This window comes from Podarcis bocagei (genome assembly GCF_964188305.1).
Source record: "Podarcis bocagei genome assembly, chromosome: 12".
NCBI lineage: Eukaryota > Metazoa > Chordata > Lepidosauria > Squamata > Lacertidae > Podarcis > Podarcis bocagei.
The window spans coordinates 23,486,292-23,509,654 of record NC_138137.1 but is presented as its reverse complement, the minus strand read 5'-3'; the positions used below and the strand labels follow the sequence as shown (position 1 = coordinate 23,509,654).

Genomic DNA, 23,363 nt, shown 5'->3' with positions numbered 1-23,363 from the left:
ATATCTAGATTGCTACCCAACTGCAACTATGTATTATCATTGTGTTTGACTATTTTGCATTCATAAATTAGTCATGATATCCTTTCATGCCACCTACAGCTTTGTGCCCAAGGCGATGTTTTTGAAAACAATAGGCCTTAAATCCAAGTAATAAGTTTATTAGGATCAAGATATTATGGTGTGAACATATGCCAAATGACATGCATCTGTGTAAAAGGGTCCCTGTACCTTTCACAGTTACGCAGGCCAGGAGACAGAATTTAATCAAGTATGGTTTCCTATAATGGTACAGTGATAGACTAAGCAATGTTCGATGCAATTTCCCCCTGTATTCCATTCTTGGGGAAAGTCATTTCACATAGCAAGCATCTATAAATGTGACTTTGCCGTAGAGCCACTGCCAACCGCAGCTCCCTGACAAGTATATCTATATTATGCATATGCTTACAAAAAACCCTCTTTGTCATATTTACACTTTACATTTATAAAATATACTGTGCAGCTAAAACAGTTCACTGGCACCAACAAAAAATATGATGGAACTTCCAGGCCTAGCAATTTTGAATTCAGCGCCTGCATTGTGTGTATTATATATAAACAATCAGAGAAGTTGTGCTTTTAACTTGCTTTTGGGGGTTGTTTTTTATTTTAAAAAAGTTAAGATCACAAATTAAAAGGAAAACATTTTTTCTCTCTCAACACAACTCCTCTGCCAACATGATGAAGTCTAGTTTGCAATAGGTTTCTTCTGGACAAGAAAAATACCAATTCTCACCACTTATTTCAAATACAGTCATACCTTGGAAGTTGAATGGAATCCGTTCCGGAAGTCCATTCAACTTCCAAATATTTGAAAACAAAATTGCAGCTTCTGATTGGCTGCAGGAAGCTCCTGCAGCCAATCAAAAGCCACGGAAGCCCCGTTGGATGTTCAGGTTCCAAAATAATGTTCGCAAACCAGAACAATCACTTCCGGGTTTGCGGCATTCGGGAGCCAAAAATCGTCCAAGTTCCAGGGCGTTCGGGATCCAAGGTACGACTATAAAGCATTCACTGTGCAAAACCAATACGGCAACAATAATACCTGTTGGCTTTTTGAAAAGTGCACACCCTCCAACATTCCTCGGATGAAAATAGGAACATTTCTCACTCTCTTACCCCCCCCCCCAAGTAACCCTCCCTGACCCACCATTTTTTGTCATCGTCGTCCCCGAGCATTTCCTATCCTATGAGAGCCAGTGTGGTGTAGTGGTTAAGAGTGATAGACTTGTAATCTGGTGAACCGGGTTTGATTTCCCGCTCCTCCACATGCAGCTGCTGGGTGACCTTGGGCTAGTCACACTTCTCTGAGGTCTCTCAGCCCCACTCACCTCACAGAGTGTTTGTTGTGGGGGAGGAAGGGAAAGGAGAATGTTAGCCGCTTTGAGACTCCTTCGGATAGTGATAAAGCGGGATATCAAATCCAAACTCTTCTTCTATCTGAATAAGTGCCACCACCACTATACCATTAGGACACTCTAACTTTGCTAACCTAAGCAGGCAGAGGCTCCATCCCTTTGATCTGTTGTTGTGCCAATGACCCATTACCCCTAACTAACACCTCAGAGGGGATTAGTCTGACTTAATTATCTTTTAACACAGGTTGATTTCCTGGGACTAAGAAATGTCCTATGAAATTTGACAAGTTACACATGCTAATTCCAGAGAGTTAACAGCGCCTAGCATACAGCTCAAATACACACATGGGTCTTGCATCCAGTTTAACATGCAGGAATCTGGCATCCAGCTTAACACAAAGGGCTTAATTAAATCCTTCCACTCACTGGACTTAAAATTCTAACACAGGCATAGGCAAACTTGGCCCTCCAGATGTTTTGGGACTACAATTCCCATCATCCCTGACCACTGGTCCTGTTAGCTAGGGATGATGGGAGTTGTAGTCCCAAAACATCTGGAGGGCCGAGTTTGCCTATGCCTGTTCTAACACATACTGAGTGCAGAAGCTAGTGGGCTGGCCACAGTTTTAACACGAACACACCAAACTCATAGAAATCTGACCCCCCCACAAACACATAACAAATAGGTGACAAATTGTTCTCAGTCTGAAACATTTAAAAGGAGGCCAAAGGAAAGAAAACCTAAACATTTCAAACATAAGTGGACATGAATAATTACTTATTTCCCAACCATCTGGAAGATTTTCTCTCGCCCTCTCTCTCTCTTGACAAAAATGTTCCTCACATAACTTTACATTTCCTTTGCTTTCACTCAGAAACAATTGCCTGTCAGACATCTTATGATTGAGTCAAAGGGAGGTTTCATCCTCATATTTTACATGAATGAGATGGAGTCATAAAACGTAAGAGCTCCTCTTAAAGATTATGGAAACAATGTTTGAAATGTGTGATGTGAAAGTAAAAGGAGATGCATTACAAGGAGAAACTCCCATACAAATATAGCCTCAAGGCTAGATTGTGCAGTAGTCTTTTCAGTACGTTTTCACGTACTATGATGCTAAAAGGACCCTTGAGCCTCACAGTCTGCTTGTGTTATGTAGAAATGAGGATTAGAAAGTAGCTATGCTGCTCAATCAATGACCAGTGCAGATTTTACAATCACAACAACAACTTTATCTCTTTAGGTGCCCATGTGTGTGAGCTGAACAGAGTTTACAGTCCCACCCTTAGCAGCAATACTGAAGTGTATGAGAATAGGCTGTGTAGCCCTCTTTTGAATGTCCAGTTGAGAAGCAAGCTGGCTCCCCTTATCCATCTTAACAAAGCACAGACAACTGACTCAAAAGTAAGTTTAAACCATGATTTACTTACTCATAGTTTTGTATTGGTTCTCAGCTACAGCAGCAGGTAAAATACTTAAATTTACAGTAGAAACAGCTTCGGCCATTTGTCTATAGCTGGAGCAAGCAAACATACGTCCTTTTATATGGCTGGTCTGAGAGAGATAGAGAGAAAGAAGCAGGAAATTACTGTACTACATGATCCTTTCCCCTCAGGAAAGCAGAGGAAATGACATCACACAGAGCCCTCTCTACCAATTGCATTTCTGTGGTCCAAGGCTCTGCCTATCAGCAATACAGCTCTGTGCTCTTAGACACCTTTCATGCTAACTAACAAGAATATGTACAGTGGTACCTCGGGTTAAGTACTTAATTTGTTCCGGAGGTCCGTTCTTAACCTGAAACTGTTCTTAACCTGAAGCACCACTTTAGCTAATGGGGCCTCCTGCTGCCACCGCGCCACCGGGGCACGATTTCTGTTCTCATCCTGAAGCAAAGTTCTTAACCTGAAGCACTATTTCTGGGTTAGCGGAGTCTGTAACCTGAAGTGTATGTAACCCAAGCTACCACTGTATTGGGTTTGACTGCTGAATCTCCCACCTTAAGTCACAATGACTAATATGTCTTCACCCTGTGAACTAATCCCTCTGCATTAACTCCCAACCAGGCAGAGCTACATGACTGTAGGCTAGTTAGGCCTTCGAAGGATTGTGTACACAGGACTCACACAGAAGTTCCCCCTTTTGTGTAGTTACTGTTGCCCATCCCTTCTCCAAGTTGTGATAAATTCCAGGGGTACAGCACTTACCTGTGTTTGGCTTTCTTTGGAAGGAGACCACTGAAGATTTATGGTGGACTGGCTATCAGGGACTGGCTAGATACTGAGTGGGCAGTGGGAGAAGGGGGTTGGAGACTTGATGTGGAATAAGGGATCAGTGAACTGGGGGAACCTGTAACAGCCAGGAGACCAGAGGCAGAGGCAGGAGAAGCTGAAGGATTGGAGAATAAATAACAGTTGCAGGGAGAAGGATAGGTCTGGCTGATTTGGATTCAAGGGCTGGCTTCCACACCTCCACCTCCTATCTATTCTGCTCCACTTCTCCCAGAACCAGGAGAGGATTAAAGTGGGAGGAGCAGAGACAAGTTACACATAGGCATAGTCTTTGCCTGCTTGTGTGCAGTTTGGGTAGGGGAGATACACAAGCCAAGATCGGGGTTAGGGCCTCTCTGTTGCAGCAAATGCCTCATCGGATGCACACCTAGGAGCAGCCAAGAGACATAGGACTGATGGACATACCTTTCTCTATCTGGTAAGTGTACTTTTGACAATAAAGAGTTAATTCCTCATTCCGGGCATTCCATGCCTGACAGCTCCTTGACCATGTTGTAAAATCTGCAATGATCTGCAAATATACAAGTTGTACATGGGTGGAGGAATGGCTCCAACAAACAACTCCGCCACATCAGCTCCAGAGAGAGCAACCTCCACAAATACACTTTCCAGAACTTGCTTCCCTACTTGCTTCTTTCTGTGTATCTCACTCAAGAACTGAACCTTGCCTCCTGAAATGCTTTTGTGGGTTGACATTCACACCTACCTCTCCTCTGGTGGGACATAGGAAATAGGTGTCCTAGCCTTCTTGATCCATTTCACAGTCAGAAGCTGCAGAAGTTTGCCATTATTATTATTATTATTATTTCTATTGTTGTTGTTGTTTAGTTGTTTAGTCGTGTCCGACTCTTCATGACCCCATGGACCAGAGCACGCCAGGCACTCCTGTCTTCCACTGCCTCACAGTTTGGTCAAACTCATGCTGGTAGCTTCGAGAACACTGTCCAACCATCTAGTCCTCTGTCGTCCCCTTCTCCTTGTGCCCTCAGTCTTTCCCAACATCAGGGTCTTTTCCAGGGAGTCTTCTCTTCTCATGAGGTGGCCAAAGTATTGGAGCCTCAGCTTCACGATCTGTCATTCCAGTGAGCACTCAGGACTGATTTCCTTCAGAATGGATAGGTTTGATCTTCTTGCAGTCCATGGGACTCTCAAGAGTCTCCTCCAGCACCATCATTCAAAACCATCAATTCTTCGGCGATCAGCCTTCTTTATGGTCCAGCTCTCACTTCCATACATCACTACTGGGAAAACCATAGCTTTAACTATACGGACCTTTGTAAACTACCCAATAACATGGTTATAACATAATAAAAACAGATGACCAGCTAATATAGAGCATATCATCTGTGGTTCAGAATATTAAAAACACAGATGTTAAGCCTTTTAAAGAAGTCGTCACTTGATGTTGCAATTGCCATAAAGAAGGCACCTCTAGAGAGACCATTCCACAACTAGGGTGCTACCACTAAGAAGGAATACTGGCAGTCCTTCTGGCCCCACACTTTCTTGTCCCAAGTTCCCAGCATAAATAATATTCTCTGCTTTAGTTTTGGATTCCTGCTTGCGTGCTTTCCTCTGGCATTCTTTACCACATTGCCTTCTCGTTTATAGGAGCTCAGCTTGCTTTTCCTTGATTTTGTAATCACTTGGAGGACAACGATCTTGATAGGGAACAACATAATCTTTTGAGCTGGGGTTGAGATTGTTTTTAGGCTTTACATAAAAATTGCATTCCTCCTTTGTTGTTTTACCTTCCTCTTGAAATACACTTCTTAATCATATTGCTTTCTTTGTTATGCACAGCCTGTGGAATGTTTTATGCTCTTAATTTACCCAGAGTTTGTAGAGTCAGTAGGCAACTGACGTCATAGATCAGCCATCATAGATATTTATCTTACCACATGAACAAAAATAATCAAGGGGAGTCAGGTTAAGATTTGTGACAAGCTTATTATGAGTTAATTGCAACCTGGGGTGGGCAACTAAGCCAGCATTGGCTGCTGCTAATTACAATAGCAGAAAAACTAGTTTAGGAAGCGTGGGGAAAAAATAGAAGTGTATGAGGCTAAACAGGCAGAGTATAGTCATGTTACCTTAGTGCCACAACACTTTCCTGCTTCCTTTCTCCATTTTTTCTTACAGCATATGGTCAGCGGTTATGGATCTCTTAACTCTTACAGCTCTTGTTCCCTCTGCCCTCTTTATGGACTTTCCCCATATTTCCAACATGTTGCCGTGAATTGACACTTCACAGCCTTTATCTAGCTGTATACACTTCATATCTTATGTATACATTTGTTTTCCTGGATATTTATTAGTGTGGGATTCTCAGTGCTGCTGAGTAGCAGTAGGCATAAGAGACAGACAGACAGACAGACAGACAAACAGACAGACAAGTATTTTAGCCCTCCACCATCTATTATCTCAAAGTTGATTGACAAGAAGGTGCATGGGTGAACTGGCTTGCACTGCACAGCTAGTCATGGGCTGGATTTGACCGATAAACTGAATTTAAAAATAGAGCTGAAATAAATGAGTTAATTAACACCAACAGAAGTAAATATCAGATTGAGGAACATATTTATTTTCCAGTCTGTCAGTAAACTCATAGCTTGCAAAAGAGAAAGTGTTAAATATAGAAGGGATACAGTATATCCATCGGTGATGTGGGGAAGGACATTCAGTCTCAGGGCACCCAGAACAGAGTATCAGCAAATTGATCCAAAACCTTTGTGCTTCTATAGTCAGGCTGCAATGCTGGCATAATGTCAATGCAGTTTTGGCACCATGTCTGCTGTGTGGAATAGATATTGATGCACACCCTCATATACACTCCCCTAGTAATGCTTTGGAAATGCAGGTAAGAAATGCAGCAAGGCAAGGAAATTGCTATAGACAATTTTGGAGACATTAGATGCCAGGAGTAGATATTCAGTGCTGATGAAAAGGTTCTCTGAGTTTCACAAAATGCACATCACATCCTTTTACCCGATTCTCCCAATTTTGCTTCTCGGTGGGCCTTTCTGCACATTGTTTTCTGTGTGAAATATATGTACATTTCTTTCTCTCTGTGCCCTCTACTAGTCTTGCCTCAAGGCTGTGATTCCGTTGTTAAGGACATCGCATTTCCCCTGCACTCAAATCACAGCAATTTGAACCTTAGGGAAAATGCAGTGCTTGCACCCAATATATAGCAAATTAATTATGACTGCGGAATGTAAATAGGAACTTATTTGGACATTATATTTATTAATTTTATTATTTATCTGCTCATTTCATTTCTGTCCCACCCTTCATCACATATGATCTCAGGGCAGCTAACAATAGAAAATCCCAATACCATTGAAACAGCAAAAATTAAAACCATATATCACAGTTAAAGGCTCCAGTACAATCTCAGCGATACAACAAGCCTGCACTAATAATTTCACAGCTGGATAAAAAAGCTCAGAGCCCTGCAAAGGTCTGGGCAAAGAGGAACATCTTCAAGCTGCATAGAAAGATATAGTGATTTCACTCACCTCTGAGGATAAGGAGATTTATAAACCAGGTCTTTAACTGGTCTACTGTCAAGCTAGAGGAATGAGGGAATGACTTGAAGCAACTTCATTCTTCAGAGCCTTTAATGCAAAACTTTTGCAGCAACTTGAATGCCTCTGGACCTGGATCATGTGAATTTCAGGGGAACTTCTTAATACTAAGGGAATATAACTAAATTACAAACTCCATCATTTCAAGGTGCCACCGTAGAGAAGGCGCTTATATATGATGTCATAAGTGAACAGCATTAATTTCCTCTCTGCATGTGACTGCATTATTTTCTAAACTTGAGGTGGTATGCTCTTGCTGCTGTATATCTTCAGCTTCAGAGGACTCAACCAGAGATATATGAAGAAAAAGAGAGTTGTGTGAATTGTTAATTTGGAAGCAGGTAATCTACCTGTTCTGCTCAGCCTCCCTCATTTAACTAAGTCAAAGGGATCTGTACCAGCGTAGCTATTGTCCACATGGGATATTATGCTATTGACATTTGAAGGGACTTTTAAAACATTGCGGCATGTGTTATTGACTGATTGTCTGGAAAAGCCTCATGGGCATTTTCAAACTGTTGGTAGCAAAGATGTCACTTTAGAGATTACCCTTGGTAACTTGTGCAGTAAAGTGTTAACAGAGAAGACTGTTTATTATATTGCACAACAAACTAATTTTGCATTTTTATTCATACTGAGATTACCTTTTGTTTCTTTTAGCAGTCTGCTGTGGCTTTCTTTGACCCATCGATTTCATGATGTTGAATGTTTCCCATTTAATATGGATGCTATTTGTGTTGTGTGCGCAGGTTTTTCTTTTGAAATCTGTTGTTTAGTCGTTTAGTTGTGTCCGACTCTTCGTGACCCCATGGACCAGAGCATGCCAGGCACTCCTGTCTTTGAAATCTATTTCCCTAAAAATAAAAAAACAGAACATTTGAGAAGCATTCAGGTTGTAAAGGCTTTTTGAAATACAGCCGTACCTTGGAAGTTGAACGGAATCCGTTCCGGAAGTCCGTTCAAGTTCCAAAACATTCGGAAACCAAAGCACGGCTTCTGATTGGATGCAGGAAGCTCTTACAGCCAATCAGAAACTCCAGAAGCCCCGTCGGACGTTTGACTTCCAAAAATAGTTCACAAACTGGAGCAGGCACTTCTGGGTTTGCAGAACTAAACTGTTTGAAAACCAAGGTACGACTGTAAAACCATTTTGACCATGCATCTCAGTAGGGACTGTGCCTATCTAACTTCATATAGATGGACCCACAAACAACACTGAAAGCAAAACTCTGCATTGACGTGAGTCATGCTTCTGGTCCATAAAGCAATTGACTTGGGCTGTACAGGGGAACCTGGGCCTAAGTTATTCAGGGCTTTGTGTATTACTACCAGAACCTTGAACCTGGTGTGGTAGCAGACATTACCAGTAACTAAATAGTGTATTGCATGAGCTATACTGAGCTGCCACCAGAGGGGTTCCTGAACTGTTCCATAACTGTTCCCTATACAGACAGTGTTTCATTCAATTAGAAATAAAGCAATGCTGTATTGTACATATCGGTGAAGGGCTAGCAATTAGCAAAGCAAGCACATATATTTCATTGTCAGATCTCAGCCTTATTTTTTTGTTTTTATTTTATTATATATTTTGTGTTTTCATTTTGTGAACCGCCCCGTGATCTTTAGATGAAGAGTGGTATGCATATTTAATAAATAATAATAAAAAGGTGCGTGGTGGCAGTTTCAAAAGATACAATGGAAGGCAGGGAAAGAACACTCTGTGTTCAAATGGCAGTCACAGCTTAATGCCTGTTGTGGAGGAAACTTCTGCAGTCTACGAACTGAAAAACTAAAATGAGCTTCTTCTGGAAAAGATTTTGAGGCCTGTATTGGATGTCAGTATTGCCGAGAACATCATTATATGTAAATTTCCCAAGGCTAAATTCTGGGAATTGAAACAGCGCATCAAAAAAAGGTAGCATGGCTCTTGTGAGATTCTTCCTGGCCACTTTGCATCTGCATTTCATTTTACAGTTAGAGTTGCAAACAAGCAAACCCCTTCCTCCCTTTTCTTTTCTTTTTTTGGAAGGGCTCCTTTGACTTTAGGATCAGATACAGTATGTCTCTGAATACCTGTTTCTGAGGAGAGCAAACAGGGGCACTGCTGCTCCGCTCATGTCCTTCTTGCGAACTTCCTAGAGGCAACTGGTTGGCTACTGTGAACAGGATTCTTCTTGGGTGTTTAAATTTAACTTTCAAAATGTAACAATAGCAGTAACCAAATGAGGTATTCTAGCTGTCAAAACTACAGTACTATATCTGGGGCATATTCTGCAGTCATAGGTGTGCTGTAGACAGTACAAAGGCACGTTAATGTAAGTCATGTCTAAACTGATCGTTTTTTGGTTGGGGAGATTATCTTAAAGACAGTATATTAATCCAGTCAAACCGCTGGAGAATCACAGCAGCTGCTGTGGCTGCAGAGACTGGCAGCTTGTAACTGCTGCTTCCTGTGTTGTTTTAGTGGCACAAAAAGTGGCCTCCCTGCAAGCCTGTGCAGTGTGTATGGAGGTCCTGGGCTGTCTTCTCGGCCTTGCTGATAAGGTCCAAAGGAAAGCAGAGATATGTTTGACACCAGCCTGGCTGCAACTAGTTGCCAGGAGGTGAACAAGGCACCACCCAACCTCCTTTGGGGCTCCATTCCGGATTTGTGTAGGGTTTCTTCCATAGCCATTTCTTCTCCCCAAGATGTCCTGCAAGGCAGCGGGTGTGGATTTTCCCTCACGTTTACTCCCGAAGCCTTCCTCATGAATGAGCACGGCCACTATTACAGGAGTATAAAGAAATTAATATAATATATAATATATAATATAAATAAGACCATGTGCAGTGCTTGCAATGGAGGGAATCGATCCCAGGGCCAGATTTAGGTTTGATGAGGCCCTAAGCTACTGAAGGTAATGGGGCCCTTTATATGTCCAGCTGTCCTTTGTCAACAACAAATTGTCGCTGTTTTTTTGTGTTGAATATATGCTATATGGTGATTTATGGAGCTAATAGGTATCTAAAGCCATTTGCACATGTTGCCATGCAACAAGTCCATGCAGAATGTAGGCACTCTATATATAGAAATGAGCAAACCAGGGATATTTTAGGGAGCAGGCAGGGCCCATTACTTACACCATAGGAGCCAAAACAACACAACACACTGTTGCTGTATGTAGGTTTTATTTTATTTGTTTTTTTTATCTTATATTTCGAGAATGTACATCCAGTTGTTTTTCTCCTTTAATTTTTTGGGGGGTTAGGGTTGGGGGGCCCCCTAAGCTATAGCTTGTTCAGCTTATACGTAAATCCGACACTGATCGACCCCAACTGGCAAGAAGAGTTGCAGAGGGGGCTCTTGCAGACCAGCCCTCCTTTTTGATCTAGGCAATCCGGAGGCAACAGCATCCCCGGGCCACAGCAGAGGGCTGCCCTGCCTCTCCGAGGGAGGGAAAACCCTGCAGGTAACTGAAGGAAGGCAGGGACACATAAACAAAGGGCTGCTAGTTTCACAGAAAGAAAACAGCATGTTCCTATGATCTTGTGGCAAACGCAGTGGCGTAGCGTGGGGGGTGCGGGGGGCCGGCCGCACCGGGCGCAACATCTGGGGGTTAGGGTCAGGGGGCGCAAATCCACGGGTTAGGGGGCGCAAATCCACGGGTTAGGGGGCGCAAATTACTTGCCTTGCCCCGGGTGCTGACAACCCACGCTACGCCACTGGGCAAACGCAGCTTGTTATGTTTGTTCGGAGTCTGCTTGGGGGAATGGGAGATGCCGAGAGAGACTCCCATAAAGTAAATTATGAAAGAAGACTTGGAGGGGGGGTGGGGAGAAGCGCGAGCCCTAGCCCGGAGGCGGCGGGATCCTTTCTCCCTCCGCACGAGAGCCGGGAACTTCCACACCAGCGCCAGCCGCCTGAGGAAGCGCCTCCTCGGGCTTAGCCTCCCCACCTCACCCCACCCCCCGTCCGCCCCTCCCCGCCCGGAGGCGGCGCGACCGGCAGCCTCGGCTTCCCGAAGCTGGACCAGCCTTGGCACATGGAAGGAGCGGCGCCCGCTGGGTCAGCGCCGCCGGTGCCCGCTTGCAAGCGCTCGGCCGCTCGCCTTGTTTTCCCGCCTGGGGCTGGGCGCCCTCAGTAGCCCGCCCTGAGGGCAAGAGCAGCAACCCGCATCCCGTGCGCCTCTCCTCCGCTTCCTTTGTGTGCGCGCGCGAGTGAGGGGAGCCGAGGCGGCGGCGGAGGAGGAGGAGGTGGAGCCGCTCTCTCTCTCCCTCGCTTGTCAAGAGTGAGGCGCTCCGGCGGAGGGAGGGAAGGGGGAAAGGCGAAGGCAGGGAGCTGGCGGGGCGGCTCCAGAGTCTCTCCTCTCCTCCTCCTCCTCTCCGGCGGAGAGAAAGGAACTGGACGCAGCGCGGGGCCCTTCGCCGGGCAGCCCGGGCGGCTTCTCCACCGCCTCGCGGAGGCTGAAAGGGGCGCGAGCGGAGCGGCGGCGGCAGCAGCAGCACGTTGTTTGGCTGGGCGGCAAGGCGAGCCCCGGTGCCAGCAGCAGTAGCGGGTGCTGTTGCTGCTGCTGCTTTGCTCAGCGCGGCTCCGGCACTTTGCAATGGGTCGGGGGCGGCAGCCGGAGAGCAGCAGCAGTAGCAGCAGCACCTGGGCTAGTCACTAAGGAACCCAAGAGGAAGAGGATGGCCACCTCCAGCAACTCCAGTTTGTCGGGCTCCTCGGTTTCCTCCGGTAAGTTAAAAAGAAAAGAGAGAGATAATTAACCCCCCCCCCCTTACGGCAGGATTTGCCTCCTGGTTATCTCCCAGCCTTCCGGAATGCTGTTTATTTATGTGAGTTAGATGGACGGACCTGGCTGCCAGGAGGATCTCATCGGCACCAAGTTATTTTCCTTTCCTTTCTTCCACTTTGCATGCAAAAGGGCAGGAGGAGTAACAGAAAAGAGCAGGTGAGGCGCGTGCTTTCCTGTATAGATGTGGGGAAAGTGCAGCATCCTAAATCCCTTTTTTATGTCCGTCGATGGTTGTATCCCTGGTTTGCAAGAGGTTGCTGAACCCAACCTGACAGTTACGATTCGATCCGTAAATCGTTCGGGCGGGGGTGGGTGGAAGACGCCAGCGTTAAACCTCTGATACCTAACACATTCACAGCCTGCTCAAGCAGGAAGATGGATAAAATCACGTTGGGGGTCGTATTCAGAGTAGACACCTTGAAATGAATGGACGTGACTGAAGTCCATTGATTTCAACTTCACTACTTGGAGTATGACTATTTTGATTAATGCAAGCCATTCTCTCCTCATTGCTCGGAACACCAGCAGTTTCTAAAAATATCTGTGCTTGGCTGAGCAGTTCCTCCCAAGTGTGATTACACCTGTTCAATTACCAAGTCCTATGGAGCAAGCAGTTGCAACCCACTTTCACATTCTTCTTCATTTTCTGACATAGGTGGATTAGTGTGTGTGATGGTAAGCCTTCCATGCAGGGCTCAGCCAAACTCATAGGTGATGTGTGGCAATTTCTTGCTTATATTATCTGGGAGGTGAACTAGTAGTAATCAACATGGAAAACAGTGCTTCTCAAATATGGAGGAAGGCAAGTCAACCTGCATCAAGGTTCTTATTATTCCATTCTTTACTGTAACTTCTGAGTTTTGTGAATAGATTTGAGAGTGATGTTATCAAACCAGACAGCTTGTAAATGCCTTTCCCCAAAACAAAGGTGGGCAAAGATTCCTATGCTTGTTTATTCAGCCCTACTGATTTCAATAGACTTATTCTCTACTAAGTATACGTAGGATTGCAGCTGCACAATGCAATTCCTTACTTGGAAAGTAGTCCCATTGCATCCATTGAGTGTGTGCATTGTAAGTGTGTTTAGGATTGGAGCCTAAGTTAAAGGTTTTCTATTTCTGCTGAATACTCCCGCTGTAAATGTTCAGTAAAGAATTCTGTCACCTTCTTGAAAGCTTTTCTTTTCGTTAATAAAATTAGACACAAGTGTTTCCTTCATTAAAGCTGTAAAAATTAGTGCTAGTAGTAGAAAACTTCAGTGTGTCTGCTTATGAGGACTAGAATTGGAATGGTGTTTTTGGCAAGATGAAGCTGTAAGCAGTCATCACCTGAGAACAGCTTGTTTAAAAGCCCATTAGTCAGGTTCTCACTGAATGCTGTTTTGTGAAATTAAAAAACCTAGCACTCTAACATGTGATGAATCTTGCACATTAAAATTGTGAGATTCACGTGGGGAGAGGTAACACATTCTTGAATCAAGAGAAGCTCGAAATTTCTGTGGTGAGTCCAAAATACATATTTTAAAATGCTGAAGTTCATGTTTCACATGAACCAGAACTTCAGAACCTGTATCTTATACTGAAGGTCAGGACTCAAAAAGCTGAAAGCCGGTATCTAATTTTTGATATGTTTGAACCCAGATAAGGTAGATAGTTCATATATGATTAAGTTTAGCAGTTATGCGCAATCTCCATTCTTTTTCTCAATAGCTTTTTTAAAGAATAGAATAAACAGGACAGTCTTATACAGAGTTAGACCAATGGACACTCATGAGGTACAGTGGTACCTCGGGTTACATACGCTTCAGGTTACAGATGCTTCAGGTTACAGACTCTGCTAACCCAGAAATAGTACCTCGGGTTAAGAACTTTGCTTCAGGATGGGAACAGAAATCATGCTCCGGCGATGCGGTGGCAGTGGGAGCCCCCATTAGCTAAAGTGGTGCTTCAGGTTAAGAACAGTTTCAGGTTAAGAACGGACCTCCGGAACGAATTAAGTACTTAACCCGAAGTACCACTGTACTTCAGCATTTCCTATGTTGACTAAACCTGTTCATGCGGATAGTATACTGTTGCCACTAATCTACATTACTCAGAAGGCTTCCTTATGTGCCTACATATCAAAAGACAGATTAAGAGAATTCACAGTAAAATGAGGGAAATGGGTAATGCTGTGGAACTGGAAAAAAAGAAGCACTCAGGTCTCCTCCAGATGACCTATTTAGTCAGCATTCTTCCTGTTTTGCTCGAACAAAGCTTACATGGTAGTTAGATTATGTCTGGTCTTTATTGAGCATTGCTTCTAATTTGTTTAGGGTGCAGTTATTTGACAGTGAGCATGCATCCTGACTTGCTGGTGGGGCAAGAATGAGGGAAGTTGCACATCTCCATTCACCCCTCACTTTTCAGTGCAGTTCTCCACCACTTTCCTAACTGCAATAATTCTTTTTTTAAAAAAGTGGATTTGTTGCCCTAGGGTTAAAGAGCACTGTTAGCATATACCTACATTTCCGCTGAGTGCCTGCAGGATAGTAGAGCATGAGAGGCTTAATATTAGGGTTGTGGGTTCGAGCCCCGTATTGGGCAAAAAGATTTCTGCAATCTAGGCAGTTGGACTAGATGACCCTGGTGGTTCCTTCCAACTCTCCAATTCAATTATTCTATGCATGTGAATCACCACAGAAGAGTAGCCATCTGGATGCATACTGAGTACCATACATATTCAGAAGCTGGAAGAGGTGGGGCAAAGAACTTATGGTGGCTATGAGTCGTTGTGAAGCAGCATGGGATAAGATGAGTTGAGAGGAATCAAATCTTTGGGGCATTTTTGAAAAAAAAATCTTGGCATCTTTATGATGTTTAAATTAAAATGCTTCTATGGTTTAAATAGTACCATAGGGCTCAAGGACTGGTGTAATTATATCACACTCTGGCATATGAAGGATTAACTAAGTGTTCAAGAGCTTAATGTCACGAGACATTCTTATTCCCATTTGTAAATATTTTAAATATTCCGCCTGCATTTCTGCTCTTAAATGCAACACATTTGTATTCCTCGCTATGCCTCAGTTTTTAAGCTCTGTGTTGTTTCATGTCTGATGGGGTGTTATTCCTCATTTTAGAGTGTATCTTTACTCAAACAGAAGTACGTCCAATAAAAGATGTAACCACCATATCTGTTTCATATACTTTTCAGTAAAAATGTCAGTATTTTTTCCCTTAAGTGATGTTTCCAGTATATGTGGGTCCAGCGTATTTGACTTCATGCAGCTGCATTTTGGCTGTCTGTGGTTTTTATTTCTCAGAACTCAGCAAGTTTCTGAGCATTTTCTAATAGCATCTAACTACATAGTCCAGGTTTTAAAAATGAACAGCCAGAGCATAGTTGGGTTTAAGAAGAATAATTTTGCAGATTATATATAATTATTTCTTCTCATTTGACTTTCCATCATAAGACGTTCTGCTTCTTGCAAAGGACACATTTTCTATGGACAAAGTACAGAATCAATATAAAATACGGCTGTTACTGTTCTTACTACTGCTTTGATAGATGGGGGTCATTCATGCGCCATTCAGGGAGCATTCATTTAACAAGCAGTAGGAGAACTAGGGTGAAAAATTGGCACACCAACTCCCCCCAAAAGCTGCAAACTGCGCCTCAAAGATCAAGCCATATCTTTATAATTGAAATAAAATGAAACAATATAGTGGATTCTTTTTGGTTCGGAATAATTAGATACGCTTTCTGAATGGTAGGTATAAAGCAGGTTGCACCTACCAAAGTGTATGGTAGGTAAAAAACAGAGTACTCAGGGCAGCAGACCAGACAGAATGGCATTCATTCAGTTTCTCTTTGACTTTGTGCTGGCAATCGAATGCAGATGGGGCAATTGAAATTGATGTGGAGTTTTGTGCAACAAACCTGCTTCTCAGAATTACTGGACTATTTGCGATAGGGAATGTGATGGGAAAATGTACACTACAGTGTGGAATAACAGTCGCATCATGTGACCTTGTCTAACCTCACTGCAAACAAATCGGGATGAACATTCAATAGGTTGTCTGGAGGTGACCCTCTTTGCTGAAATGAGCAACCAAGACTGGCCTGGAAGCTTTTAGAAGTATTAGGCAACTGCTCAACCTTGCCTAAAGAGATCAGCTGGCACAACTGGTCTCTGAAATGCCCTAGTTTCTTCACATACCTATTTCACATTCCTTAGGATATCAGTTCAACACTTGCTGTGGGCTTGATCCTGACAAGCTTGGGTAGTTTTGCCCTTTGGGTGCTTGCCAGAGCACAATTACAACTAGTCCTAGGCAAAAAGTGGCAAATTACAAGGCAGGATTCGTTAATTCTGAGCGTGCTTAATTAAAAACTTGTTTGGAATGTATAAGACATAATAGACACAAAGGTAATCTACATCTGCATACGTTTATTACCTACTCTTATAATTCCAAATGCCATTTTAATCACATTACACCTAAACACTTTCCAAATTATTGTTGAGAGGGCAGAAACTGCTCCGGGATGGAGGCATGCATGCTGTCACCTATCTATCAGTTATCATTTTGATTCTCCTTTTTGTAATTCCAAAAGGCATGAAATTATTCTGTCTTCCACTTGATGTATTTATAGCTAGCATGCATTGCATAGATGAAAGGCCTGAGCAATCAGGTGAAAAATTGTGTGCTACTAGATATGGTTTGGGTTAGGAATTTTTGCTCTGGTAGCTGTGCTAGAAGTGGTTCAGCATTTTGCCTGATCCTGTGACCTGCTGCACAGGAACAGTAGCTTGTGCAGATGTTCTAGCTGCAGTGTAAAGGCACAACCCAGCCTCTTTGACTGACTACCTTCCCACTTGCCCAATACTAAAATCAGGATGCTCACCTTTCGAGGCTGTGCTCCTGCATGAGTCATGTGACTTGCACGAGAGCACATCCCCAAATATGGGCTGTCCCACTTAAATTGGGACAGTTGGGGGGTATGATCCATGTAGAGAAAAATTCTTTTTAAAAAAAGTTTCATTTTAAGGTATAAATATAGAAAGATACACACATACTATCATGCATTTCTTGGGACTAATAACTATTGTGACAAATTTGCAAGACTAAGGACATTTTTCATGGCATGTGACATGAGCTGGGAATCAGTGTGTTTTTACATGAGTAGAATGTATCTTTTACTTAAAATGCATCTCTGGGTTATTTGTGGTTTAGGGTTAGGGTTAGGAATTCATTCATTCCCCCCCCCCAAATATAGTCCAGCCCCCCACAAGGTCTGAGGGCAGTGGACCAGCCCCCTGCTGAAAAAGTTTGCTGAGCCCTTAGCACATGCCATGATTTTTCAGCTAAACTATGATGGCTAGAGTGAAAGACCAGGCTCAAACAAAGCTATATTATACCTGAACTTTTAAGGATTTAGTCGGGACATTAAATGCATGTTTCAGAACAAGGATGTTTTGGTGCCGTGTGATATCTCTAGAGCCATCTGTGTGCTCTAGGTCCCCAGAAAGCCTCCTATCTGTATGAGAAGGTTAAATGGGTCTTCCCATTCAAGCTGTGCATGAAATTAGCATGTGAAAATAAAGGAATACAAGTATTATCTGAACTGCACCTGGTATATAGGTCTTTCCCCTATTATGAGGTGCTGCTGGTGGTGGTGGTGGTAGTGGTGGGAGGCCTGATTTGAAATGGTGCTTAAGGTCTGCCTGTGGAAAAGTGAAGGGTGAGACCCCTGGAAGGGTCACCAAGTTATGAACCACCATTTGTTACAACATGTTGTCAGGATCCCCAGTGGTGAGCTGGGATTAATTACTGAGAAAGAACCTGCCCTCTTACAGGGTAGTATACCACGAAGTCCCCTTAAGTCTCTAACAGCAGTATACATGCACTTACCTTATTCTTAATAAAACTTTATATTCTGCAAATCATCTTGAAGTTAAAAATCTACACATCTTCTTGACGTTAAGGATGCCACAAACTATGCAGGTAGAGTTCCTATTCTAATAATTCTTGTGCTTCCTGAAGCAAATAGGCTTGAGCAGGCTTCCTCATCCTCGGCCCTCCAGATGTTTTTGGCCTACAACTCCCATGTTCCCTAGCTAGCAGGACCAGTGGTCAGGGATGATGGGGATTGTAGTCTCAAAATATCTGGAGGGCTGAGGTTGAGGAAGCGTGGGCTTAGCCAATCACACTCTGCTGATTAGGAAGTAATATCAGTCTAGTAAGTGCCCTTGAGAGGCTGGCTTGCGCCTTTGGGCAATAGGGGTCTCAGTTGGCTAATGTGCTTAAGGGAAGGAACAATACAGTGGTGCCTCGCAAGACGAAATTAATTCGTTCCGCGAGAGTTTATTAAGTAGTTTATTGTAGTTTATTAAACAAGAGTTTATTAAGTGCTCTTTAAAGTCACACATACTGTAAAGAGCATTTCAAAATTCAAACCCAGAATTTTTTTAAAAAAACAGCAGAGTGGCCCAATGGTCACAGAAAATCATAAAAATGCAGGAAAAAACCACAAGTTTCCAGATTCTTGCAAACCCCTCCCCAACTGTTCCCCCAGCCACCCAGCACACAGAAATTCAAATCCAGAAATTTTTTTAAAAAACAGCAGAGTGGCCCAATGGTCACAGAAAATCATAAAAATACAGAGAGAAAAAAACAAGCTTCCAGATTCTTGCAAACCCCTTCCCAACACCAAGTCCTTGAATTCCAAACACCCCAACCCAAAATCCAACCCCCCCCAAAAAAAGTTTTAAAAGCTTAACTTACCAAATGGCTGCAAAAGAAGTTTTGGAAAAGCTTCAAAAATCACCAAAGTCTTTAAAAACCTCAAAAAAGGCTACTATGTACACTGCGTTCTATGAGTTGCTCCTCGAAGTCAAGTCGCAACTGTATTAACGGTGTTAAGAAAAAGGAAACAAACTTGCAAGACGTTTTCGTCTTGCGAAGCAAGCCCATAGGGAAATTCGTCTTGCGAAGCAGCTCAAAAACGGAAAACCCTTTCGTCTAGCGAGTTTTCTGTCTTGCGAGGCATTCGTCTTGCGGGGCACCACTGTATATTAATGGCAGAAGTTGTAGTTTGGGTGCAGAAGGCCCCAGATTCAGTTGCTGTTATTTCCAGTTTAAAGAAACAGGTAGAATGTGATTTGGAAAGCCTGCTGTTGGAAGTCCTGGAGAACCACTGGCAGAGTAGGCTAGATCAGGATTCCCCAACCTGGTGCCCTCCAGATGTTTTGGACTCCAACTTGCATCGTCTCTGACTATTGGCAGGGCTAGCTGGGGCTGATGGGACTTGGAGTCCAACATCAGCTGCAAAGCACTAAGCTGGAGAAGGCTGGCATATGTGCAGGTTGGTTTTCAGGGGGATTTCCTGGCTGACTCCTTGTTGAGTACCAAATGGGTCATTCCTAATTCAAAAGTTCTTCATCTGTTCCCCTCTTGGGCTGTTATGGAGAGCTTCTACAGAATTTTGAATTCAGCTGGGAGGTAGCAATAGAAATATGGGAAATTCCTTGGGCAAAATAAAAGAATACTCTGTTTAATAATACATAGAAACTAAGGGTTTCTGGAAGCCAAATTGGCTTTTCCAAGAAAAACGTGATTGAATAGTTCTTTCCCCAAAACTACTTTGCCTTCTCCGGCGGGTGCCAAACTCTAGTGGTTACTTAGATTTTCTTTTTAGAAATCCTTCTGTGTTACATAAAATGAAACAACTTGTAAGAACAAATACTACCCTTGATTTTAGTCAAAAGACCGATGAAGTAATAAAACGAGGCAACTTAAAATACAGGTCAGATATTGTGATAGATCTGCATATGTGTAGCTCAGGAAAATGTATTTGTAGAGCAAAGGAATTCATTCATTATTATTTTTCAAAATATAGTCCGCCCCCCCACAAGGTCTGAGGGACAGTGGACCAGCCCCCTGCTGAAAAAGTTTGCTGACCCCTGGCTCCTTATATCCATTTCCAGAGATTTCTGAAAAAAATATTTCAATTCACAATGTTAGAAAAAAGCTTCAACATAGGAGACTTCAACCTGCAGAGGTGAAAAGTGGTTTTGGAATTGTCTTACAGAGAGCACATGAAATTCCTCTACCCACAATATAATTGCTTTTTCAAGAATTTATTCCCTTCAAGTACATCTACACTGTGCATTCTGCTGAAAAAAACTGTAGCAAACAAACCATACCAAAGAATACCTATAATTCTTTAAAATCACATCAGTCATCATTTTAAAACCTAATGAAACAATGGCAACATAACAGACAAAAGGTGACTGCGCTGAGATGGAAGCTTTCATCGGTGCTTCATTTACCGACACACAAACACATATATGCATGATCTGGCCGTAGTACAAAACTATCTTAACACTGTAGTTCTCTGCATGCAGTATCTGTAGGTACCAAACGTGTGATGGGGCCTTCAAGCCCATGCAGCTAGCCCCACTCCCAAGATGCCAATATAGAGGGGCCTATATAGGGACGTGGGTGGTGCTGTGGGTTAAACCACAGAGCCTAGGACTTGCCGATCAGAAGGTCGGCGGTTCGAATCCCCGTCATGGGGTGAGCTCCTGTTGCTCGGTCCCTGCTCCTGCCAACCTAGCAGTTCGAAAGTACGTCAAGTGCAAGTAGATAAATAGGTACCGCTCCAGCAGGAAGGTAAACGGTGTTTACGTGTGCTGCTCTGGTTCTCCAGAAGCAGCTTAGTCATGCTGGCCACATGACCCGGAAGCTGTACGCCAGCTCCCTCGGCCAATAAAGCGAGATGAGCGCCGCAACCCCAGAGTCAGCCACAACTGGACCTAATGGTCAGGGGTCCCTTTACCTTTATATACAGACAGATGTGCACACATAGGGCTCCCTCCATGGGGACAGGAACCCTGTGAAGGGTTTGTGTGTAGGACCACTCCAGACTAGGCAACTGGGCCAGCTGGCAAGAAGAAGGGTTTTTTCTTTGTCAGTGGTACTTCGGTTTAAGAACAGTCCGGTTTAAGAACAATTTGGTTTAAAAACTCCGCAAAACCGGAAATAGTGTCCCAGTTTGAGAACTTTACCTCGGTTTAAGAACGGAATCCGAACGGTGGAAGGGCACCAGCGGCAGGAGGCCTCATTAGGGAAAGCACGCCTCGGTTTAAGAACGGTTTCAGTTTAAGAACGGGCTTCTGGAACGGATTAAGTTCGTAAACCGAGGTACCACTGTATAACAATAGTGCTGTTCCACAGAGCTCGACTTCTCTGCACCATTAGGGTCGCTGTTCAAAGGAAAGAACAACAGGGAGTTTTAAACTAGAACACAGGCCTGGAAAACTTCCCAGATTTGCTGAGGGCAACTTGTTACTCAGGAAAGTCAGTTCTCCCTCTGCATGCTTCCCAAATTGCTCTCATTTCAAATCGTTTTGCAAACTGTATATAAGAATCCACAGATATGGTATATACCAGGGGTGGCCAACTCCCAAGAGACTGCGATCTACTCACAGAGTTAAAAACTGGCAGTGATCTACCCCCTTTTTGGGAGGTGCAGGGCTAAAGTGTTGAGCTTTTTTTAGGAGAGCCAAAGTTATTGAGCTTCTTTGGGGGAAGTCAGTGATCTACCACAGACGTCCAGTGATCTACCAGTAAATCATGATCTACCTGTTGGACGTGCCTCGTACAATATGAATTTCCTTGGAAACTTACCAACTTTGGGATTTGGTGCATTTTCTTTAATGACCTGATGCCTAGTTATTCCATGGTAATTTGGGGTATGCGTTTTTGTGCTTTTGGTTCCCAATATTGCAGTTTGAAAGCTAATTCCTTAATCCCATCAAAGCTTATTAGAAACAAAGACTATGTAAATATTATGCATTTGCATTAGTAAATTAATCTAAATTAAATTAAATCCACTCAAGCACTGTGGTTTGCTGAGCAGCCAAATGAAACTAGCTGTTTAGACAAATGTAACAAATTTCCTCGCAAAGGTTCCAGCTGCAGTCTACAGTAGCCAAGGACATAACGTCTAAACTCTAAGCAGGTCTCTGAAAAGTTTTGTGTTTAAATGGTAAAATCCATTGGGGGGTTGTTAATGCACAAGATATATCAATAATTACTTTACAAGCACCATCTTTCACAAAACCACAGGCTTAGAGAAAGGTGGGGGGAAGGCAGTCTGTTAAGTGGAAACATACAAATAACCCAGAGATACATTTTAAATAAAAGCACACATTCTACTCATGTAAAAACGCCACGCAGGCCCCACAAATAACCTAGAGATGCATTGTAAAGAAAAGGACACATTCTACTCATGTAAAAACACGCTGATTCCCGGACCGTCCACGGGCTGGATTTAGAAGGCCATTGGGCCAGATCCGGCCCCTGGACCTTAGTTTGCATACCCATGAGCCAACCTATATAGGAGTAGCAAAAATGCTTGCCTTTAAATAATTTATTTGTTATTACTTGTCAAGATAGGATAGTACTTTTTAATTACAGTACTGACAATTTGGTTTCTGTATAAATTTCCTAGCTTCATTATCTTGCTGCCTTAATTGTTTTTTTTATCTATTTCACACTTTGATCTTCAATATTTCTCATGCTTTAGTTTAACTAGGCTTTGTGGTACTGGTTTGTTAATGTAGCCACCCAGTTAACAGCAAACATTCATTACTTCTAAATGAGTATAACTGGGATCCTTGAATCAGTCCAGTTGGATTCCTTGACTCTACTAATCCATGTATATATTTTTAAATTCTAGAACTCAGCCACTGAGAAACAGCCTGAGAAGTGGAAAGTACAACTCACTTTAATAAATGTCAGCTTAACAAAGGAAATCATTTTTCAAAGATATGTTGGTTTTATTTAATGCCACAATAAGGAGAGCACAACATATAATATTTTGGAGTGTATTTTCAGAGTAAATAGGTTGCCAAGCAATCATATCAAATGGTGTTAGGGTTCAGTAGCAATTGAATGTGTGTGACGTTGGAGGGGGGAAGGTCATGTGTCTAAAATGCATGGTGTCAGTATTTTACAGGAGATTGTTTGTATGCTGAGAGACCTTCTTGACCTGATGCTGTCAGAACTTGGAGAACAAACACTGGGCCCTAAACACGAAGAAAATGATGAGATTGTACAGTATATAAGATAACACCGTCCTTTAATAAAGCATCCTTTTTATTTTTGTTTCAGCTGTTTTACCATATGAAATACACTGTTCTGCTAGGACAAGATGGCAGCTCTTAAATTGAAATTGTTTTCTTTCTGTGGTGGTTATAATAAAAAATGCTATTTGTACTTTACATTTCTCAAGGCATTTGCATATATGCAAAAAAGTGG

At 43.0% G+C, this 23,363-nt stretch overlaps 1 protein-coding gene across 1 annotated transcript in view; it reads left to right on the top strand.

Annotated features, from left to right (window-relative positions):
- Window positions 1-11,322: 11,322 nt before the first annotated feature.
- CHN2 (chimerin 2) overlaps window positions 11,323-23,363 on the top strand; it is a 157,633-nt gene continuing 145,592 nt past the window's right edge. The window contains exon 1 of the mRNA XM_081164754.1: window positions 11,323-11,993. Within this exon, the coding sequence (XP_081020880.1) occupies window positions 11,945-11,993 (49 nt within the window). The 5' untranslated portion in view covers window positions 11,323-11,944. The remainder of the gene's footprint in view (window positions 11,994-23,363) is intronic.